Source organism: Leptonychotes weddellii, chromosome 9 (assembly GCF_054177405.1).
Source record: "Leptonychotes weddellii isolate Sample4059 chromosome 9, ASM5417740v2, whole genome shotgun sequence".
NCBI classification, from domain to species: Eukaryota; Metazoa; Chordata; class Mammalia; order Carnivora; family Phocidae; genus Leptonychotes; species Leptonychotes weddellii.
In genome coordinates this window covers 91400691-91421046 of record NC_138377.1, presented here as the reverse complement: position 1 = coordinate 91421046, position 20356 = coordinate 91400691, and the positions used below count along the sequence as shown (strand labels likewise).

At 47.2% G+C, this 20356-nt stretch overlaps 1 protein-coding gene across 1 annotated transcript in view; it reads right to left on the bottom strand.

The window, feature by feature from the left end:
* TLN2 (talin 2) overlaps window positions 1–20356 on the bottom strand; it is a 408095-nt gene that overhangs the window by 70546 nt on the left and 317193 nt on the right. Inside the window, exons 37-41 of the mRNA XM_081831869.1 lie at window positions 15391–15531; window positions 14752–14933; window positions 13525–13657; window positions 10907–11008; window positions 6354–6524 (exon numbers count right to left, since the gene is read on the bottom strand). Of these exons, the coding sequence (XP_081687995.1) occupies window positions 6354–6524; window positions 10907–11008; window positions 13525–13657; window positions 14752–14933; window positions 15391–15531 (729 nt within the window). The remainder of the gene's footprint in view (window positions 1–6353; window positions 6525–10906; window positions 11009–13524; window positions 13658–14751; window positions 14934–15390; window positions 15532–20356) is intronic.

The window sequence follows — 20356 nt, the reverse complement described above, 5'->3', positions numbered from 1 at the left end:
TGCAGCAACAGCTAACTGCGACAGCCCCTAAGAAGGGCTCCGAAGCCAGCCTTGGGGTCAGAGAGGACTTCTCAGAGGAGGTGTCTGGGCTGAAGTTGAGACCAGTGTCCAGCAGAGTTGATGGGGTGAGGAGGGGAGAAAAGGGAGAATGTGCTAGGCAGAGGACACGGGCTGTACAAAGGTCCAGAGGCAGAAAGGATGTGGACTGTGAAAATTAGCTGACAAGTGCACTGTATGGGAAGTGCCTGGCACGGTGCCTGGCATACAGCTCCTGCCTCCTCCCATTACCTCCTCCTCAACCCTGCCCCCTCCCCAATAAGACTGCGTGCTCCTTGCCAACAGTTGGCTCTGCTTCCCTCTAGAAGCACAGGGTTTGCAGCAAATGAACGGTTGGATCAAGTTGCCAGGGGGGGCTCATGTAAAGGGTGAGATGCTCATTTTTACTTTCACAGGTATTTTTCCTTTTTTACAAGGATACCCTTCACAGGCTGTTGGTGCAAATTTCTCCTTCAGAGAGGCTTGTTTAGAAATAAATGGAACCATCTGTTTCTGTGCTGCCAACCAGGCATGGATGGCAGAGCTGAGGGCCGAGACAGGGCTCGTGGAGAGTCAGAGCAGGACCTGGGCCTCCCTCCCTCCCTGCCTCGAGCCGTCCACTGGGCTCACGCTCGCTGCAATGACCTGCCCCGGCTCTTCTGACTGGCCCAAGAATACGCAACGGCATTCAGGTGGATGCGGGCAAGGTGCCAAGGACTAGTGTGTACTCTATACAGGGCAAGAGCCAGCCTGTGGGCCCAGACAGCTGCAAAATCTATGTTCTTGTATCCTGGGTCAGGTATTTGAGCATCTGACAGACAATGCTTTATCCCAGGTGACAGGCAGGGAACCGGAAGCAATATCAAGTATCAAGGCCCAGAACAGCAGGAAGAGCGACCAGCTGCCGCCACTCCTGAGGGGCTCCTCTGTGGCAGGCATTGTGCTCAGCACTGCTGTGCATATCCCGTTCGTCCTCCCAGCCCCCCGGAAGGCGAGAGCTGGACATCGTCCCTGCCAGGGACCCCTCTGACAGTCGCCATCTGAAAATGGGAGCTTAAGCACGAAAGCTTATGGATCTGGTGGCCGACCAAGGCCACCAACTGGCTGGCCATCTGCTGAAATGATGCCGCTGGTCAAAGGGAAACTGAGCAGATGGTCAGATCAGGTCAAATTTTTCAGCGCTTACTGGAAAAACAAACCTTAATCTAGGGAATATGCCATCCAATTTCAGCCTTTCCCCTCCAACATGGTGCTTTTAAACAAGGTGACGGCACCCAAGTACCATATGGAAAGGCAAGGGGCCTCAGGACTTGCTACCATGCCCAAAGTTGGCCGGGACCCCCTCATTCAGCACTTGCCACCAGATGAGCCCAACCCCGGAACCTCACCCGGGTGTGAAATGGTAAAACATTTGGCTGATTTTTGTTCTAGATTCTTAGGAGGGAGCCTTCAAGTGCTTACCATTTCCCAAGTGATACTGGACTGCCTCTGTGCTTCATGGGGGCTCCCTGGACCACGCATTAGTTTAGGCTAAGAAGGCGACTCATGGTGGCCTGTAGGCAGTTTCAGGGTGGGGGCTGGCCATGCTGGAGAGACCAACCATGTGATTAGAGGGTTGTGGCTTTGAGCAACATAATATCAGCCTGACCTTGGGGGATGTGAGGGGCTGCAGACTGGATTATTGATCATATGACTAGATTCAATCAATCCAGCCTACATAACGAAATCCCAATAAAACTCTGGGCAGCAAAGCTGGAGTGAACTTCCCTGGTTGGTGATGCACTAAGGTCTCACCTACTAAGGTGAGAGGGTGACACATCCTTGGGACATGTTTAGGATGCCCCCAAACCTCACCTTCTGTGTCTCTTCTTTTGGCTGGTTTGTAGCCTTTATAGTAAAACAGTAATAGTAAGTAGAGCAATTTCCCGAGTCCTGTGAGTCATTCCAGCAAATTATTGAACCTGAAGGGGTAGAGAGAACCCCCTGAATTTGGAGCCACCTGGTCAGAGTGAGGATGGACTGGGAACCTTGGAGCTTATGGCTGGTGCCTGAACTGAGGGTAATGCCCTTAACCTGGGAAATCTGACCTGACACCAGGTAGTCAGCGTCAGAATCACACTGCTCCAGGCACCAGGGGGCCCCCACGCAGTGGCCACGGCTGCCCTAACGCACCTCACAGGGAGACGACCCTTCCAATACCCAAGAAATTGCACCTTCCCTTTGGTGGATGAGAAGGTAAGGAGGCCAGGGAGGGAAGGTAAATGGTAACTCTTTTGACTGGCTAACTGAAAGGGAAGAATTCTAAGAGGAGGCTGTGGGAGCCACAGGAACTGGCTCAGCCTGTGGAATGGAAAAGCCATGGGAATCCAGAAGAGGTCTTCCATACGACCTCTGACAAGCTGTGCATCGGTCCGATCACCGATGGTTGTCTTGAGTGTGTCAGGACACACAGCATTCTCTCTTAGGGATGTGATGGAGGAAATTGGTAATTTCGGTTGATGGCTGATTTCATGGTACAGAGAAGGTAAAACACAAAATGTGCAGATTGCTTGCTTTTGATGATGGAAGTCTGATAAGTGATATTTCCTGCACATTACCCTCTTGAGAGAGCACCTCATACAAGTATTTATGAAAATGGTAAAATTGGAAGGTGCGTGTTTCTCTAAATCTCACTTCAAATAAGATGATCACCGGTAGCTCAAAAACGTCAACAACTCTGTCTTACGCTCATATTCAAGCTGAGTGCATGTTTGTGGGCAGAAGTGAGCGCTGCTATCCCATATGGGCTGAGGAAGGTCCAAGAGGCAGGTTGTGGGGGCAGCATCAGTAAATCACAAGACTGCTCTCTGAACTCCCTGGAAAATGTAAAGGACACTTTCTCCACACCGGGGCATCCAAACCTACAAAAACACATCCTCGCTCTTGGCTGTCCCAGAAACAATTACCTTCCCATCCGCTCTCGCGAGGAGTTCTCTAGGCCTGCTCCCCTTCATTCCACATATTTAAGCCACAGACCCTTAACGGGTCAGCTGAGAGTCTGTGAAGCCTCCTCCAATTACGCCGAGCCTCTCCCAGGGCCGCTTCCTCCAACTCCAATGGCAAGCCTCATCCCTACCACACAGCCACATCCAAATGACACACGCCGGCCACCTGGGCACACAAGTTTCAGACACCCAAAGACACAGTAGGTGCTCAATTAAGGCATGCTTAAAAGCCCACCAGCAATCTGGGAAGTGGACTCAGAAGGCTCAACAATGAGGTCATTATTTTAGATTCTGGAGGGGCTCCTTGTTACTGCTCCTCAGAGCACAACACGGGAGAAAAATCAGACTCGGTTCTTTTTTGGAAACATGTCTGAAGTCTACTTCCAAGGGAGCCTTATTTCTGTATTATAGCGCTTCAGCTACAAAGCCCAGCATAGACATCACAGGAATCTGGAAAATGGGAGAAGGCCACAGGGGGTTGGGGGACACAAGTCAATGTCAGCAGAAGGGTAAAAACCAACTAATAATTAGAACTGCCCAGCAGTGCACAGGGCTGGGTATCTCCTGCCGGAGAAGCAGGAGGGGCCCTTCAAGGAGGATGTAGGAGGGAGCTGGGTGGGATAGAGATGAGTGTGGAAGGGGGCTCAGTGGGGCGAGGGTGAGGCTATGCAGCAAATGCCTCGTGATCGTAGGACTCATTAACACCAGGCTCTGGGGCTGTCACTTTCTTTTCTTTTTTTAATACCTACTGTGTTAGGCACATTATCTCAGTCCATCTCTATAACGACCCCTGAGAGGTATTCATTATTAACCCCACTGTTTAGATGAGGAAGCAAAGAAATGAAGTAATTTGCTAGCAAGAGGCAGAACTGGGATTTGAATCCAATTATATTGGACTCCAAAGCTTATCCTCTTTTCCATCAGAAACACTGATGATCATTTAACTGCATTTCCTCGGCAGTGACACACAACATCTAACACATACATACACACATCACCTAAGACCTAGCAAGTAGCACCTAGGAAATATTTGCCCAAAGAATAGCACCCAAGGTGATTAAATCTGTACACTAAGCCTCTTAAGAAAGGACCTAAAACCCAGCTTATAGTGTCCTAGGCATCCTTTGTGACGAGCCTGTCAGGGTCTGCAGACAGAGCATAGGCTGAACGCAGGATGCCAGGGAGGGGAGAGACACATGTACCCGTCCTGCCTTCACTCATCATGTCTCAGCCTGTCACCAATGCTTCAGCTCAGTCACTGAAAACTGTCCCACTCTCATGTGCAGCCACCATTCCCAAGCACAGGATGTCCTGTAAAGCTTACAGTGCTGACTACACATGCTCCTGACCCTGAGTTTCTTGGTATAAAACAGAATTCTGCCAGGAGCTCTGAATTTGCAGCCGAAGCAGACGCGCTAATACCTTAAAAACCCAGAAAACGCCTAATTGGAATTATTCTGCCGGGAATGAATCCTCTCGGGTCGGGGTGGAGCAAGGTGCCACTCAGCCGTGGAGAAAAGACAACCCAGAGCTGGGTCTGGAAGCGAGTCCCACTCTGCTCCCCCGTCTCGCCACTGTGGCAGGTGCAAAGGGGGCTGAGCCACCTTGGGGCACCTATCACTCAGTGATTAGTCAGAAGGGCATTCTTGTTCTTGCTCAACCTCACCATTTCAGCAACAAGCCTTTTTTCTTTCCAGAAGACTGAGAACAACTTGAGGGTGCTGGCTGGCTCTCATTATTTTTAGCAGCCCAAGAATTAGGCTCTTAATAGTTGCCAGATACATGATTGGAAAAACTGAACTCAGAAAACGCAAGTCTAAGACATTATCCACGCTGCTACCAGAGCAGTGTTTCTCAACTCTGGATGGGTTGTAAGTCCCCACTGCTTACAAAAAAGCCCAAACGCCTTAGAGTGTGGGAGAGGAGGGCTGTCATAACACAGCCCAGTCTATCCTCCCCCCTGGTCGTCCCCACTCTCTGTACGTTCCATGGACATCAGACTGCACGCTATTCTCCGAAGATACCTCAATCCTTTTATAACCCTACGCACACCTTTGCATATGCTGTTCCTCCTTGCCAGCATGCCTCGAGCCACCCTTATGTGCCAAATAATTTCTTTTTCTGAGACCGACTAGCCACATGTGGCTCTTGCTTGCAACTTTGCTCAACCTCTCTCCGGCCCTTGCTTTGGGCAGTCGGCCTGTGTTTCCAGAGGGGGTAGGCTCAGTCCTGACTCGACATCCACCTCTCCTGTGATGTGGGATGACTTACCTAAGCAGTCTCAGTTCCCACATCTGCACAATGGGAACCTTCTTACACCATGGGATTTTTATGAAGATTAAATATTAAGAGGATATAAGGTATAAGAGGTGACATAGAACCAGCACTCAGCAACTGTGAGCCCTAAGATTACTATTTTGTGATTCTTACTCTTACTCTAGAGTCTTCCCTGCTATACCAAGTTATCGATGTGAAGACCTCAGAGCTGCGACAAAACACACTAAGAAGAATGCGTACATAATGGGGATTCCTATAGCTTGTAGGCAAGTATCCCACACAAATTGTTCCAGCCTGTGTTCCCACAGTGTAGTCTGCTTAAGTGAGGACCCAGGAAATTCAGACTGACTATGTGGAGGCACCTGCCAGAAGGTACAAATAGCAGGAGGAGCCTCCGACCTCCTCTCAAGGTACCAGAACCCCGGGGGAACTTATAAGATGGTTTCACAAGTAAAACAATCACTCGGACACAATATCACCCCTGAGAGGAGATGGCCTGCCGTCACCATTTTTGGCCACTTCAAGGAGCTGGGTGACAGACACATCAGGCTGAGGAAATGTTCCCCCTGCAAACCAGTAAGGGAGATTTTCATATGCAACTGCTGATCCAAGACAATAGAAACACATGCCATGGGTGACCTTGCCCCACGTTCTGATCTGAACTTGAGTGTCAGGAATGGAAATGATATTCATTGGAAAACGACTGAGCTTTGCTTTGCACAGCTGGGTGTCAACACTGAGCATCAGGTGCCTGGCAGGTATTAATTTTTATTCCTGCAATAACCACACAATGTTTTCCTTTCCCAAGGATGCTTGCATACATATTCTGACATGGAAAACATAACTTAACAAAAAGGCTTAATTATGTATATTTCTTGATGTTCCCCTTAAAGGTCCCCATGAAGGCCAATCGAAGATTCTTGCCCACCTCTGAGTGGGAAGGCACATACTATCGACCAAGAACTGGAGAAATTTTCCTTGGAGGGACTCAGTAGTGAAGAATACTTGATGGCTTCTCAGCTGCCCTAGGTGAGTCCCCGGGATCCCAAACTGTACCTTGGGGTTTCCTCCACCTTCTTTGGCTGCGTACAACATCTGCAGGGCAGATTCTGCGAGCGTCTTGGTCTGGTCCAGCACTGTCATCTGCTGCTGATGGTCCAGAATCTTGGAGGCGACACCGACTGCAGCTAAGATCAGGGGCTCAAAATAGCTTGCCAGCTGCGTCACCTTTCAAGAAAAAAAGCCACAGATGCATCATGTAAATCCACGTATCTCCTTTAGGGGCCCCACTAGTGGGGATGGGACTGGGACAGGGATGGGATGATGCACAGCGAGAGGCAGACCTGCTGAAATCTACTTTTGTTTCTTCCTATTATTAAATCCACTATCACGAGTTAGAGTCATCATATTATACATGACACCCTGAGAACTTACATCACTCAATTTTACTTTTAAAAGTACTTGCTCGTTAACGAACTCTCGCTTGGATTTTACCTCCTCTGGCAAGCTCTCTGTCCTGTCTCTCATCATGGCAGAAGTGTTAAGAAATATGTTCTGTGATCTGGAGTTGGGTGTGAGAATTTTACAAATTTTAACTTTGTCAACAGCAAAGCTTTCGAAAGAACCAGAGCTGAGCATCTTAACGCGTAGGAAGGGGGATGGGGAGGGGCAGGGGAGCAGGGCCGTTGAGAGAAGCAGCCTGACAGCAAAGGCTTTCAAGAAGCCAACCCAACTGCCCTCTGCCCTGAGCATGTCGACCTAACGTGGATTTGCATTAAAATCGAACATGATTTCACATTGGTCCCAATGTTCTGTCCCTGATTAGTCCAGACCGGGAGAAGAGAAAAGCCAGGTGGCGAAGCACGGTTCTCGCTGAGGCCTCCGTGCTCGGGGCGCCCACCAGCTGGGCGGGGTCATGTGTCACAGACATTTCTTGGGCACATCCCACATGCCAGGCTTTCTGCTACAGGCTGACCATGCTTCATCTAATCCCCACAGCATTTCTACGAGGTACACACAAATGAAGAAACCGAGGCTTAGGTGGGTGAAGTAACCCTTTCAACCCCAAGCAGCCACGATGTGGAGCTGTGACAGGAAGCAGGTGTCCTTGTCCACAGCCCAGGCTCCCACCTTCCACTCCACTGCCTGCTACTTCTCATTTTCAGTCCAGCTCTGCCACGGCTGTAGTATTGGATTTTAGAAGTTTATTGTTTGGTATTTGTTTGCGGCTCTCTGAAGTATTTAAAGTTCGAGCGTTAATAGAGTAATGCGCATCTACCCAGCATCCAGAATGTCAGCTTTTAACATTCGCTGTACTTGCTTCAGACACCACCATCCATTCCCACTCAGATAAAACACAATGACCCTGATCACGCTTTTCCGTTCTGCTCCTCATTGTGTGTGCCAATTACTACTTGCTAAATTATTTCCATCAAGTATATTTAAGTTCAAGCCTTTAGCCAGCAATTTCCCTTAATGCTTCTTCCCATGATGTGGACGAAGAATGAACGTGATGGGGCCGTGGGCAGGAAGGCTACTTGGCATGAGTGGTGCAGTCACTGGATCAGAAACGAAGCTGGGGGCAGGGGTTTGTGGGGCTGGTGGTGGTTGGGACAAGGTGGGAGTCCAAAATATGAAAGTTCATTAGAGCTAACAGTGAGACAGACCATGAGCCAGCAATCAACGTACATTTACTCTTTTATCCTTGATTATAGTTCTCTTACAGATGGTTTCAAAGCACTTGAACAGGGCTATTGCTGGCCTTTATGGTGTTTTGGATGAATTTTAAAGGGGCTCCCTATCCTTGGGGCAGACGCGACTGATGCCAAAGCACATGACTTGGCTGGATTTTGGCCCCAGTCTCCGCTTTGGCCAAACACGTTCGTGTAAGACCCAGCCTGCACAACTCCAGGTATCAGCCCTACACATCTCCCTTGGATTTCATCCTCTTCCCCTGGAAGGGCACTAGTGTCTCCACCAAAGGGAACCACAGTGCAGTGATGGGTCATCAGGGGTCAGGGCTCATGATGGGTCCTGTATGTTTTAAAGGAGTTAGGACGTTTAATGCATTAGAATCTTACATGTTTTCTAGATTCATTTTATCCCCCCAAAGATTTAATTAATTAACTATTTAGAGAGAGTGCACACAAGTGGAGGGGAAGGGGGAGAGAGAGAAGCTCAAGCAGACTCTGTGCTGAGCATGGTGCCCGAGGTGGGGCTCGATCTCACGATCCTGAGATCATGAACTGAGCCGAAATCAAGAGTCAGATGCTTAACCGACTGAGCCACCTAGGTGCCCTTCTAGATTAATTTCTTTTTAATTTTAAAAGTACATTTCACCAATGCAACTGTAAAATGTCAAGGGCTGCTGTGTGCTGAGAATAATTAAACACAACTAAGCTGGTGCCCTCATGGAGGCATTATGGTTGGTGATGGAGAGAGAAAGCTCCAGCGTCAGAGCCACTGGGTTTGATCCTGTGTGTCATTTCCTTAATTAGAACTCTTAGGCAATCGGCTTCCTATTACCAAACTTCAGTTTCCTTCTCCATAAAATGGGGAGAAATAATAGCACTAAGCTCCTTCAGATTGTTAGAAGGATTAAATGAGCATACATACAAGTACTTAGCACAATGCCTGCCATGTAGTAGGCACTCAGTAAATGCTAGGTGTCATTATTCTTCATGGATTGTGGGCAAAAGTTTTTGAAAGGATGTGCTTTTTCCTGTACTTAGGGAGCTTAGCAAAGACTATAACAACTTCTGTTTTTGAGACATGACAGAATAGGAAATATCCTTACATGGGTTAGCACAGAAGTTAAAATAAGACAGAATTTTGAGTACTTGGTACATGTACTAGGCCTAAGGTGGCAGAAAGGGTTGAGTAGTGGCCCCCGAAAAGGTATGTCTGTGCCCAAATCCCTGGAACCTGTGAATATGATCTTACTGGGAAAGAAAGGTCTTTGCAGATGTATTTAAGTTCTCCAAACGATCACCTTGGATTACTTGGGTGCGTCCTAAATCTGTTAAGAAGTATTCTAGTAAGAGACAGAGGAGGAGAAGACAAACAGAAGAGGAGGAGACAACGTGACCACAGAGGCAGAGATTGGCATGATATAATAGTGAAAGAACACTCAGGGCCACCAGAAGCTAGAAAAGCAAAGAACGGATTCTCCCATAGAGCCTCCAGAAAGAGTCTGGCCCTGCCGACACCTTGATTTTAGACTTCTGTGAGAGATTAAGTTTCTGTTGGTTTAAGCCACCCAGTTTGTAGTAATTTGTTATAGCAGCTCTAGGAAACTAATACATGTGGTCTGAGAATTTGCATGTATCACTCCCAAGTGATCTGAAGCTGATCTGGGACCCCACCTGAGTGTCGTAATGAAGAATGGGAACCAGGTAGGGATCAACTCTCAGCCCGGGACTCTCCTGGATAGAGGGCCAGAGGCCTCCTTCGTCCAGAACTCTCCTTTAGAAAGTGAGACGGGTTTAGCCAAAGGGCCAAGAGTAAATTTGTCACTCAAACAACACCAATATATTATTTTTCTTTTGATGCCACCCATTGACATAGGAATTAATCTTCCATACTAATACCATATGGGCAGGGACAAGGATTGTTGCCCAAGAAATCTAGATATATTTTCTTACAGAATTCTTACTGGAATCAAAAGTAACCGCTGAAATAAAGTCTGGCTACTCTGCTAGACTCAGTTCCCTGCGGCAGGCATGTGGGCAGCGCTCTGGCCCCAGCCCGCCCCCACCCCCAAACCTCCTCACACAGGTGGATAAGCCCTCTTCTCACTATAAAGGAACTCAGCTGAGAAATGAAATTTGCCACACTTGGAAGCATATAGAGACACTGGTCATTTTAAATCTCAAAAGCCTCTCCTTAGAACCAGTAGGAAGCTTAGTAGGCCCTTCAGCTGTTCCACAATGTGAAAAAGCAAGAACACTGATTTTCTAAAATTGATACCTGCTGGAAAGATTCTGGCTACTGGACTTCCTGGATACGCACATCAATACTGACGTCTGCACTGATAAATGTTAGGAAACCCTGGAGGCTGTTAAAAACCCGATTTTTGCCCTCTCTATGCTGAGGCACAGGCTGCCAGACAAGGCAACTACCCTTGAAAGATTTGCAAAATGAACCCCAAACAGGCAAAACATTAGTCAGTACTTATACAATGCGGGTACGAGCTCTCAGTTGAAGGGCTCCTCTGGAGTGGGCTAGGGAGGCCTGGTTGTCCAGAGTGAAGTGTGCAAGCTTGCTCTGCTCCTTCATGTGTGAGAACAGGCACTATTAGAAGCCATGGAAGAACAATGTATCCCTAAAGATGTGAGAATGAGGCCAGTCAGCCAGGGACAAAAGATGGCAGACAGCAGACTAGCAATGTCAACGTTCTTCTCTGGCTCATCCAGCGAAGGTCAAGAGCAACAGATGACTGTAAATGTCTTGTTGGCTGGGAAGTCGGACAATAGCCAGAAAGGTGTCACTCCAGTTTCTGTTTGAACTCTAGGTGAAAATAGATCCTGAAGTGGTCAGTGATCAATCTTGTGTGCACCCCCCCCATCACTCACGCACACCCTCAGCAGGATCCTCTTGGGGCACATTACCTTATGTCCCAGCTGAGCTGCTTCTCCCCGCGCTGCTGTGGCAATGGGATCGATAAGGTGCCCAATTTCCTGGACCACTGAAGTTAGCTGCTCCTGCAGGGCCTGATAAGGACAGAGAGCTGTCAAATTCACCCTACGGCAATTCACCACGTAGCCACACTGATTTAAAAATAAAAAGACCCATGCAAAAGACAAGGGAGGCGATGAGAAATGGGTATCAAAATATCCACTGTATCTATAATGGATAATACCTCTCTGGGGTGAGCCATGCTGCTACCACTCCACCCCGCCCTTCCCAGGGATCCTCAGCTCCCCTGGGCTAGAGCCCCCACACTTCCAGTGAGTGACACAAGGCAAGTCCAGGGAATACTTTTCTTACTGGCTCCTCACTCACACCAACCACAGTGTTAAGTGATGCTGCTGGTATCCTTACTTTGAGTTATGCAGCATAACTACTGGAAATAAGGAACATTTCCCTTCCAAGAAGAGAAGACAACTTTGTTTGAATGGGGAGAGCTAATGTGAGGTCTGGGGGAATGTCCAGGTGGCTGTGTCCTCAGAACTAAGAACCCCTTTAGGGAGGAGAGGAGGGGAGGAAAGGGTGATAGGAAAATGAGATCAGCTCTCCGAAAGCAGGACCATTTCCCAGACAGCACACTGTGAAAATGGCAGGTGAGTTACCCACTGGGCTCAGCTCAGGCTCTAAGTACATTGTATTTGGTGATGTGAATGCAAATATTAAAAACTGCACCCCCAAGGTATTTCTTCTCAGGTTTGAAAGAAGAACTGAACTGGTGCCGTGAAGAGATGAGGCCAAGTATCTGGATGATGCTGGAGTATGAGGGAGGTGGGGAATTTCAAGTGGACATTAGTAGCTGGTAGCAGGACAGATCAGATCCTTTGTCGGACTCTTCCTAGGAAATTTGCTGGATGGATTCAGGATTAACAGATCACAGCATTGGACATTTTAGGTCCTCACATGCCAGCATGGAACGGGGTAATTTCTGACAAGGTGACAATGCTCTGCTTGTCAGAAATGAGACTCTGGCCCGTGCTGCTTTCCCTTTGAATAATACTGCATACAGGCTGGGGGCTCTGGGCAGAGGTTAGTTATTGAGAAGAGCAATCTAACACGCCAAATGGAAAACAAAGTCCTGGGGATACAAAGGAAAAAGAAAGACAGAGATAGAAAGTTGGATGAAGGTGGAGAGAAACATCTAAACTTCCAAGGATCTTATTTAGTTCACTATCATCTTTCTGCTCATGTGATTATAGTCAAGAATGTAAGAATAGGGGTGCCTGGGTGGCTTGCTCAGTTAAGTGTCTGCCTTTGGCTCAGGTCATGATCCTGGAGTCCTGGGATCCAGTCCCACATCGGACTCCCTGCTCAGTGGTTAGTCTGCTTCTCCCTCTCCCTCTGCTCCTCCTCCCGCTCATGCTCTCTCTCTCAAATAAAACAAAACAAAAAAACACCTAAAAATGCAAGAATATTTCAGCAATGTTATCTTATTACAGATGGCTTATTAAAATAAATGTGGTGTAAGCAGGGAGTCCACATAGTTCAAAGGGAGGGATTTTCTTCCTAGGGAGGAAGGGAAGAGAGAGGATATGCTTTGGGAGGGGTGGTGAAAGGATGGGGGCCTGAGAGGGAGGTTCCGGGGTGCTGGTCATCTTTGTTTCTTGACCTGGGTGCTAACTAAAGGCTGTGCTCAGTTGGTGATAATTCATCGAGCTGTGTACTTATGACATGCACACTGTTCTGTATGCAGGTCCCTCCTTTAGTAAAAGGTTGACAATAATTGTAACATTCTGCATAGGATGAGACTATTTCTTCTTTCTTTTCTTGACAGTGGGGGAGGAGGGCAGAGCTGGAGTAAAATCGACAGCTCTATTAATAAAAATGAGCAAGACCAACTCTGGGCCCACTGCTTAGAGACAGCGGGCCTAAGTTCACTGTTGATGAATTCAGGGGCAGTAAGGAACATGTCAGTAAACAGACCATCCATATTTATTAAGCAGCTCCTGAGTGTCAGGCACTTTTGACAGAGAGAAGGAAGTATGAATCAAAGGCCTTTGGACAGGTTAATAGAAAAAATTGGCAAAAAAGGGCCGTGGCTCTGAATTAAAAATATAATGCAAACAGTTCCCAACACTGGATATTGGGTAACTTAGGACAGAATCCTTTATCTCTGAATGGACCAAATGTGTAGAGTTTAATGCTAAATATGCCCATTGGTCAAAAAATGCATTGATAAAACGTGACAAGGAAACATTCAACATTTCCATGCCTTGGCCTGCTCTACTGATGTGTGAAACTGAATATGGTAACCCCACCTTACTGACGCACTCTCATCTGACATTTTTATTTTTATTTTCCCCCAACTGTCATTTCCACTCCAGCAGCACACGTGTTCCTTCACCAAACCCTCATTCTCTACTCAGCATTTGCCTTAGTCCCTCGAAAAATTTCCCAGGTGGGTTCCAGGAGAAGGTGCTTCACTGACAACATGCTAGCATCAAAGAAGTATTTGGTCCCATTCCCCACCCCCTGAAGCCTGATGCTGAGATTGTTTGGCTCTTCCAGAGACCTCTGATCTGGCCACAGAGCCCCGGCCTACCTCCACAGAGATGTCATCCCTTGTGGCCAGGCTCTGGCTGACAGCCGCCAGTGAGGCCTGCTCAATGTCCCGGATGCATCGGTTGATACCATCGATGGAGTAGTCACACTCTCTCTGTCCAGGTGCCTTGTCCCTGGAAGGAACAGGGCAGGTCAAATAGATTCCTCAGGGTGCAAGTCCCACAACTTGTTGCAGCACTGGTGGGCTGGGAGCCCCTATCTACTTTCTACTGGGTTTGATTGCTGCATCGAAGGAGGGACTCTCTGACCCTTGCTTGGGAATGCCTCTCTGCAGAGCCCATGCATTTCTTCATATAACACTTGTATTTATTTATTTCTAGTGGGAAGGATATGATGCTGTTCCTCATTTCAGGCTGATGATAGGCACCTGCTAATCAAACTATTTAGACGGCACTGGCTTAAGCATACGACCCTTATTATTATTTTTTTTAAAGACCAGTGCTATTTCCAGTGCAAATATACTGTCCTCTCTACATTGCATACAATTCACAAAGTCCTATGGTAGGAGTTAAAATATTTAGTGGATTTTTCTTTGTAAGGCATTGGGTAAGAGAACAGTGGTGCTGAGTCTCAAAAGCGATCAAAAGGCAGAGTACAGCTAAGGAAAAGGATGTGTTCCATGTTGTGGGGTATGAACTTTCGTCAACTTCAGAGATGTTACATCAATTCTGGGGATTTTTCAGGTTCATACTATCGCCAAGGAGTTCAGAGATGTCCAGAGTCACTGTGGGATCTAGAATATTCTTCTTGCCTTATTAGCAAAATAAAGTAACCTCAAACCCTGCTCAATATACAGTGGTGTTCTCTGCCTAAGCTCCTAGATATAGACAATGTAGCACAATGGTTAGGACTGGGACTAGGGCCATCAGGTCTGGGGATGACCATGAGAATACTCCCTAAGTCCTTTCTGCCTGAATTCTCTCATCAGTAAAAAATGGTGACCCATGGCAGCGTTTACTTCACAAGGTTGTTGTGATGAAGAAATACGGTAACACAGGTAAAGTGTTCAGAACAGTTTCTGACATAGAGTGTTTAGGTTAGCTACTGTTGTGCCCAGCATTACCACTGGTCCCAAAGAGCCAAACAAAAAGACGATGATAACGATGAGCTCCGTTGCTATTAGATCGAAGTCCTGTTGGCTTGGGCTTATCCTCCTTCTGCCCTGTTCAGATGCACGTCCCTAGCAATTTCTGGAGGAGAAACTAACCTGATAGATGTGATGAGACTCTTGATAGAGTCAGACACGGTGTGGGAGTGTCCAGCTAGCACAGACCAGGTGGGCGGGTCTTTGGGGTTGATGGCCAGTGAGCATGCAGTGCGAATGAGGTATGACGAACTCTCCAGCATGGTCTTGGCTGAGACGAGGATCGGTTCCTGTGCCTGGGAGCCCTGGAAGCAGACAGCAGAAGGGGAAAGGGCAGGGTACACAGATTAAATGAATGAGGCGGGGCTCTGGAAGGCCCTGTTCTTTACCAAGTCACTACCTGTGTTCTTCGGAAAGAGACACAGAGGTGAGGAAACCATGGAGGCTGATTCACACAGAGCCTGGAGAGCAAGCACTTGGGTCCACATTCACTCTTAGATACCATTTTCGAATATGGCACATGCCAAGACAGAATCAGCCCCAAACAGGCACAGAGCTTGTTCTTAACACATAAAGCTAAGGCATTACCACCTAAGAGATGCATATACCTTGAGTTTCATGAACTCTGTGGAGATATCATCATCAACAACGACAATGCCCTACAAGACAGAGCTTTCGGAATTCTTAACTGTTCATGCTCGTTTGGTGCCACACAGACTAGCCAAAGACCCCAATATTACCTTTGCTGCAAAGACCCCCTACCTCGGAACTGATCTGGGCAGGAATGCTGACAAACTCAGGGTTGGATGCAAACGCTGTCAGGTTCTCCACAGCTTCGATCAAGGGCGCAGTGGCAATGCGACACTTATTGCGGTTGTCTTCGGAGAAATCCCCGTCCAGGGCCTGATGGGAGAACACATGGAGACATTATCCCACAGAGATGCACAAACCACTTCCAGCCACCATAATCATCTCCTAGTGGAAGAATGTGGTTTAATGGGATACTGAAAATGTTTGGTGAATTCATTAAAAAAAAAAAAAAAAAAAACAAATCAGAGAGATCAAGCTACCTAGCAGAGCGACTCAGTTAACAATCCTAAGAAATAAAGTTTAATATGTGGCTCACAGAGCAGCTGACCTCAAAGTCCATCATCTTCCTGTGCATGTGACCTTGCAGCTGAACCATTTTCTTCCCCACTTTTCACACTATAACCTTTGGGCTCTTCCCCTCCATTTTCACTTTAAGTCTCTTCCCTCCCAAATTATAAAAATACTTTACACTGCATAGCACTTTCAACTTTTTCTAGCTTTTACTGGATATCCCTGAATGAATAACGGAGGTGGGGCTTCCATGTCTGCCATTTTGAAATGAACAAAGTGGAATCCAACGGGAAGGAATGGACTAGAACTACCCCCAACAATATGGACAAATCTCATAAACATAGTATTTACAGAGGCCAGACACAAAAATGTACCTACTATAGGATTCCATTTATACCAAGTACAAAAAGAGGTGAAACTAATTTAAGGTGTTAGCAGTCTGGTCACCCTTCAGAGCAGGTTAAGACTAAGGGGCCCAAAGGGGGTTTCTGGGGGCTGGTCATGTTCTATTTCTTGATCTGGTTGTAGTTACCTAGGTGTATTCAACTTACGTTCACTGAGCTCTATACATACAATGTGTGTTTTTGTCTATCCATCTTATGCTTCAATAGCTTTTTAAGAAAAATAGTAGCAGGTAACACAGTGGCACTGAGTGATCAGTCACACTGCTGATTAATGGCCTAGATGAGGAGAATCCAGGAACACAGCCTGTGATTCATGAAAGGCTGCCTAACAGAGGGTTAACACTTGGACTTGAGGTTCCCCAACCCCAGACCCCACCTTCTGAAGAACAAGACTGTTAGAACCTACAGCCTGTGACCTGGAGACAATATCCCTTCCTCCCAGCAAAGGGCTACATTTGAGAAGGCAGTTATATTTGTAGAATAATAATAAATTTCTCCGTTAAATGACCAATTAAACTTTTAATTCAACTGTTATGAGCAATCTATAAAAGCCAATTTAGACAATTAGTGAACCAAAAACCAGAGGCCCCAGCATTCTGAAACAAACCAGATCTGAGATGAGAGCGTTTCTATTTTTCAGGAAGGCAAGAGTAGGCAGGCACATATGCTTTAAAGGCTATTTCTGAATAACAACTACATTCCAATCAAGCTTTGGCAGCTTGGGACAATAATTATACATCCCGCCACGCTAATATTTTCGGAGGAATTCCCATGAGCCTGGCTCATTTACCATCTTCACTAATACCCCACATGGCTTGCCTCTGCTCATCTGCAGGCACTGACCTCTCTTCTAACCTCACCAATTCTGCCATTCTTTCAACCCAATGGCAGCCCTACGTGCTATTTCTTACTCACACATACGGCCCCCATTCTAACTGCCACTCATGTGCTCAGTACATGTGGAGTTAGTGCCTGTGACCTGCACTATGTCTTGTTCCTCTAATCTTGTTGCACCATCAATATCATTGATTCCTTGAAATCAGGTCCCTCCAGGCTTCAGAGCCATCTGGGAACCCACGGGGAGGCAGGGCGGGTGCTACTCAGCAGGAGCCTGACCGGAGTGGCCCCAGCACGGGGCAAACTGGTGTAGCAGGCAGATGGCAGGAATGGACTTCGGTGTCAAAGGATCTCAAATCCTAGCTGCACCAGTGGCCAATCACACCCCCTCCAGCTGGGATGATGTGGCTTCTAGCTCAATGGAAGATGACAAGCCTCCCCTTTGTGCTGCTCATTCCTCCTGTTCTTATCTCCCCATCCCCTTTTTCTACCTTCTACAACCTTCTCGGCCTCTTAGGGAGGCAGGCATCTGATCAAGCCACCAACCTTTACTTGAAACTTATCCACAATGAAAAGATGATTAGCTGAGGTAAATCCCAAGGAACAGTTTTCTAATTGTGCAGTTTCATGAACTGTGCCAAGAGATGAAGAAAGGATATATATTTTTTGAGCCTGGGCACTAACATCATGTATCCTGCAGCCCACTGCTATTCATGGGACAGGATCTTGAATAACATGGAACACCACCAAGCTACAGCAACCGCTATTTCCGCTAGAGGTAGCATTTAGCATCAGAAAGGTTGGGTTACACAGATATTATGTCATTTCTGAATGCTGTTTCCACTCTGGGGATGGCTAAGCCACCCGAGTAAACTGAATATGCCAATCTGCTCACTGGTGAAATTTTAGGTAGACATGACAGTTTTCATGCAGACATTCCATGTCACAGAATGTCTATCTAGTACAGCAGCTGCAACAATGAAGGGGTAAATTCATTTAGCCAAATGCCCGGGACCCATTAGGACAAGGCTCCTCTTGACCCCTGGGCTAGCTCCTTTGAATGTTCTCTTAGCACAATCTCAAGGGAGTCTAGGAGAAACAATTTCTATATGGGTACCAGAATCAAAGATCCACGGACTTTGGGGGATTGGAAGGGACCTTAAGACCTTAAAGATTTGGGACCTTAGTTCTAAATCCCCAACGTTCTAGATGATAAAACCAACACCTAGAAGGTGGCATGCTATCCAAGCTCACGCCTCAAACCACAACCCAAGAGCCCTGGCTCCCTTCTCTCCTGACCTTAGACAAAGGCAGTAAGAACTGGAATAAGAGAAGCCCAAGAAGTTTTCCCCTTTCTTTTTCTTCTGAAAAAAATCTCCTTTACCAATCCAAACCTAAGGGTGACCAAGAAGACATACTTAAGTCAAAATTAATTAAAGAGCGCTGGATCTGGTATCTTTGGTACACACATCTTGCTCACACATGGGTATGCTTAATCCCCAAATCTGAGCTTTACCTCTGCTGTGAGAGGCAAGGCCATCCTTCAACTTCTCAGAGAAATTAAAGCTGTTGTACAACTTCTATTTGGCACCCAAACCTGAGTGAGTGCACATGTGAAATAGCATTCTATTCCACCCATGTGATTCGAGACTGGGTAATGAACTGACTGAAGAAAGAAAAGCAAGGGTCCCTGTGTGGGGTGACAGCAACCATGGGTAGGGGTCTGTGTGCTTCTAATGCGGCTGGTATTTAGAGCAATCTGCCAGGGAGGAGGGTGCAGATATTTATTCCTGCTGAGCCAAGCTTTGGGACTTTAAAGAACACCATCGGTAGAGGTTTAAGATTCCTGGGGGCACACATTCTAATGGTGTGGATAACCCGCTGCGAAGGTCTATTCCCTGATCTCCCATGTTCCTCTGGCTGGGGTCCCTCCTGTTTTTGTGGCTATAACGGTGTGGCACCTGGGACTGAGGCTTGGGCACATCCTCATGATTAAAAGAAAAAAAAAAAGGCACTAGAAGCCTAAAACTTAGAGCAAACTGCAGCTACGAGGGCAGCTGTCTTAAACATTGAGGGAATTGAATATTCATTTGCTCTGCTCTACGACAGGATTCTTAACCATTCCTTAAAACAGGAAATCTATTCAGTATGTAGGATGGTGAGCTACAGGGGAAGGACCCATTACCATTTTCCTATTAGTAAACTGAGAACAAGGCTCATTGTCCCTGGCGAACCCTGCCACCTGGTGCAAATTGAAAAACCAAGCCCATTTCAGCCGGTCGAGGGGCAATGGGTTCCTTTCTGTTCCTCGGGCATTGCTGCTGGTTCCCAGGGAGCTCACCGAGCCGAGGCCTTCATCTTCCCCACCTACTGATCACCCTGCACCCCTCCTCTGATGTTCCCGCACACGCCTATCTTTCAGGCCATTACAAGAGCTCATTTGCGGCCAGGAATTGCAAAGAGGGTTTGACACCATGAGGAGCATCTGAAAAGAAGAGGAGATCTTAGCAGAGATGCTTTATACAGAGACAGGTCAGGACTTAGAGCAGGAGGTGGCACAAAAGAAAGGTTCCCAGGAATTTCTATAGAACAGTTTCCTTCCTTTTCTTCCTCTGTTGGTCCATCTAAATATAGTCTGTTTCTCAACGATCAGAAAACGGCCAAGTTTGACCTGCAGTCAGTTAATGATACAGCAACCACCAATGACGTGACTCCCCTCCGTTGCGGCTGTCTTTCAGCCCTCCCTCCCCCGATCTGCACACACGTGGTGTCAACAGACCAAGGTGTTTCTTCCTAGGTTAGTCTGGATTTGAACACCATGCTGGGGTGAGAGCAGGACTGGGATTGCGAAGAACAGGGGCTCTGGGATCTGGCTTTGAATTCCCATCTGCCACTTACTTACTGGCTGGGTCGCCTTGGGAAAGTTACTTAACCTGCTAGCGCCTGGTGTCCTGAGTACACAACGGGGGTGACAAACACAGGGTGGTTGTGTGAACTGGGATGAGTGATATGCACCAAACACTTGGAACCGGCTTTGTACAAACCAAACGGCTAAAAATGTAAGCTTTATTCATTTCAAATACTATCAACTCTGACGGTAATTAAGGTGAGCTGCCACCAGGATCCCAGGGGCACCTGCTCACCGGCTTTAATTTATTTCCAACCTATCTTATTATTGTCTTCAAATAGGCAGACTTTACTTTCTTAAGGCTCTTTGTTGAAACGGCAAGAAACTGCTGACCGGGCTAACCGGTCTGTGCTCTCCTCCACCAGCTTCCAAGTGCTGCCAGGCTGTGAGTTCTCCCCTTTGTTTCTGCCTGGCCCAGCCTGTGGACTGCTTTCTCCATGTGATTAAAGTGGTTCTGCAGAGTGCGAGGAAAATGACG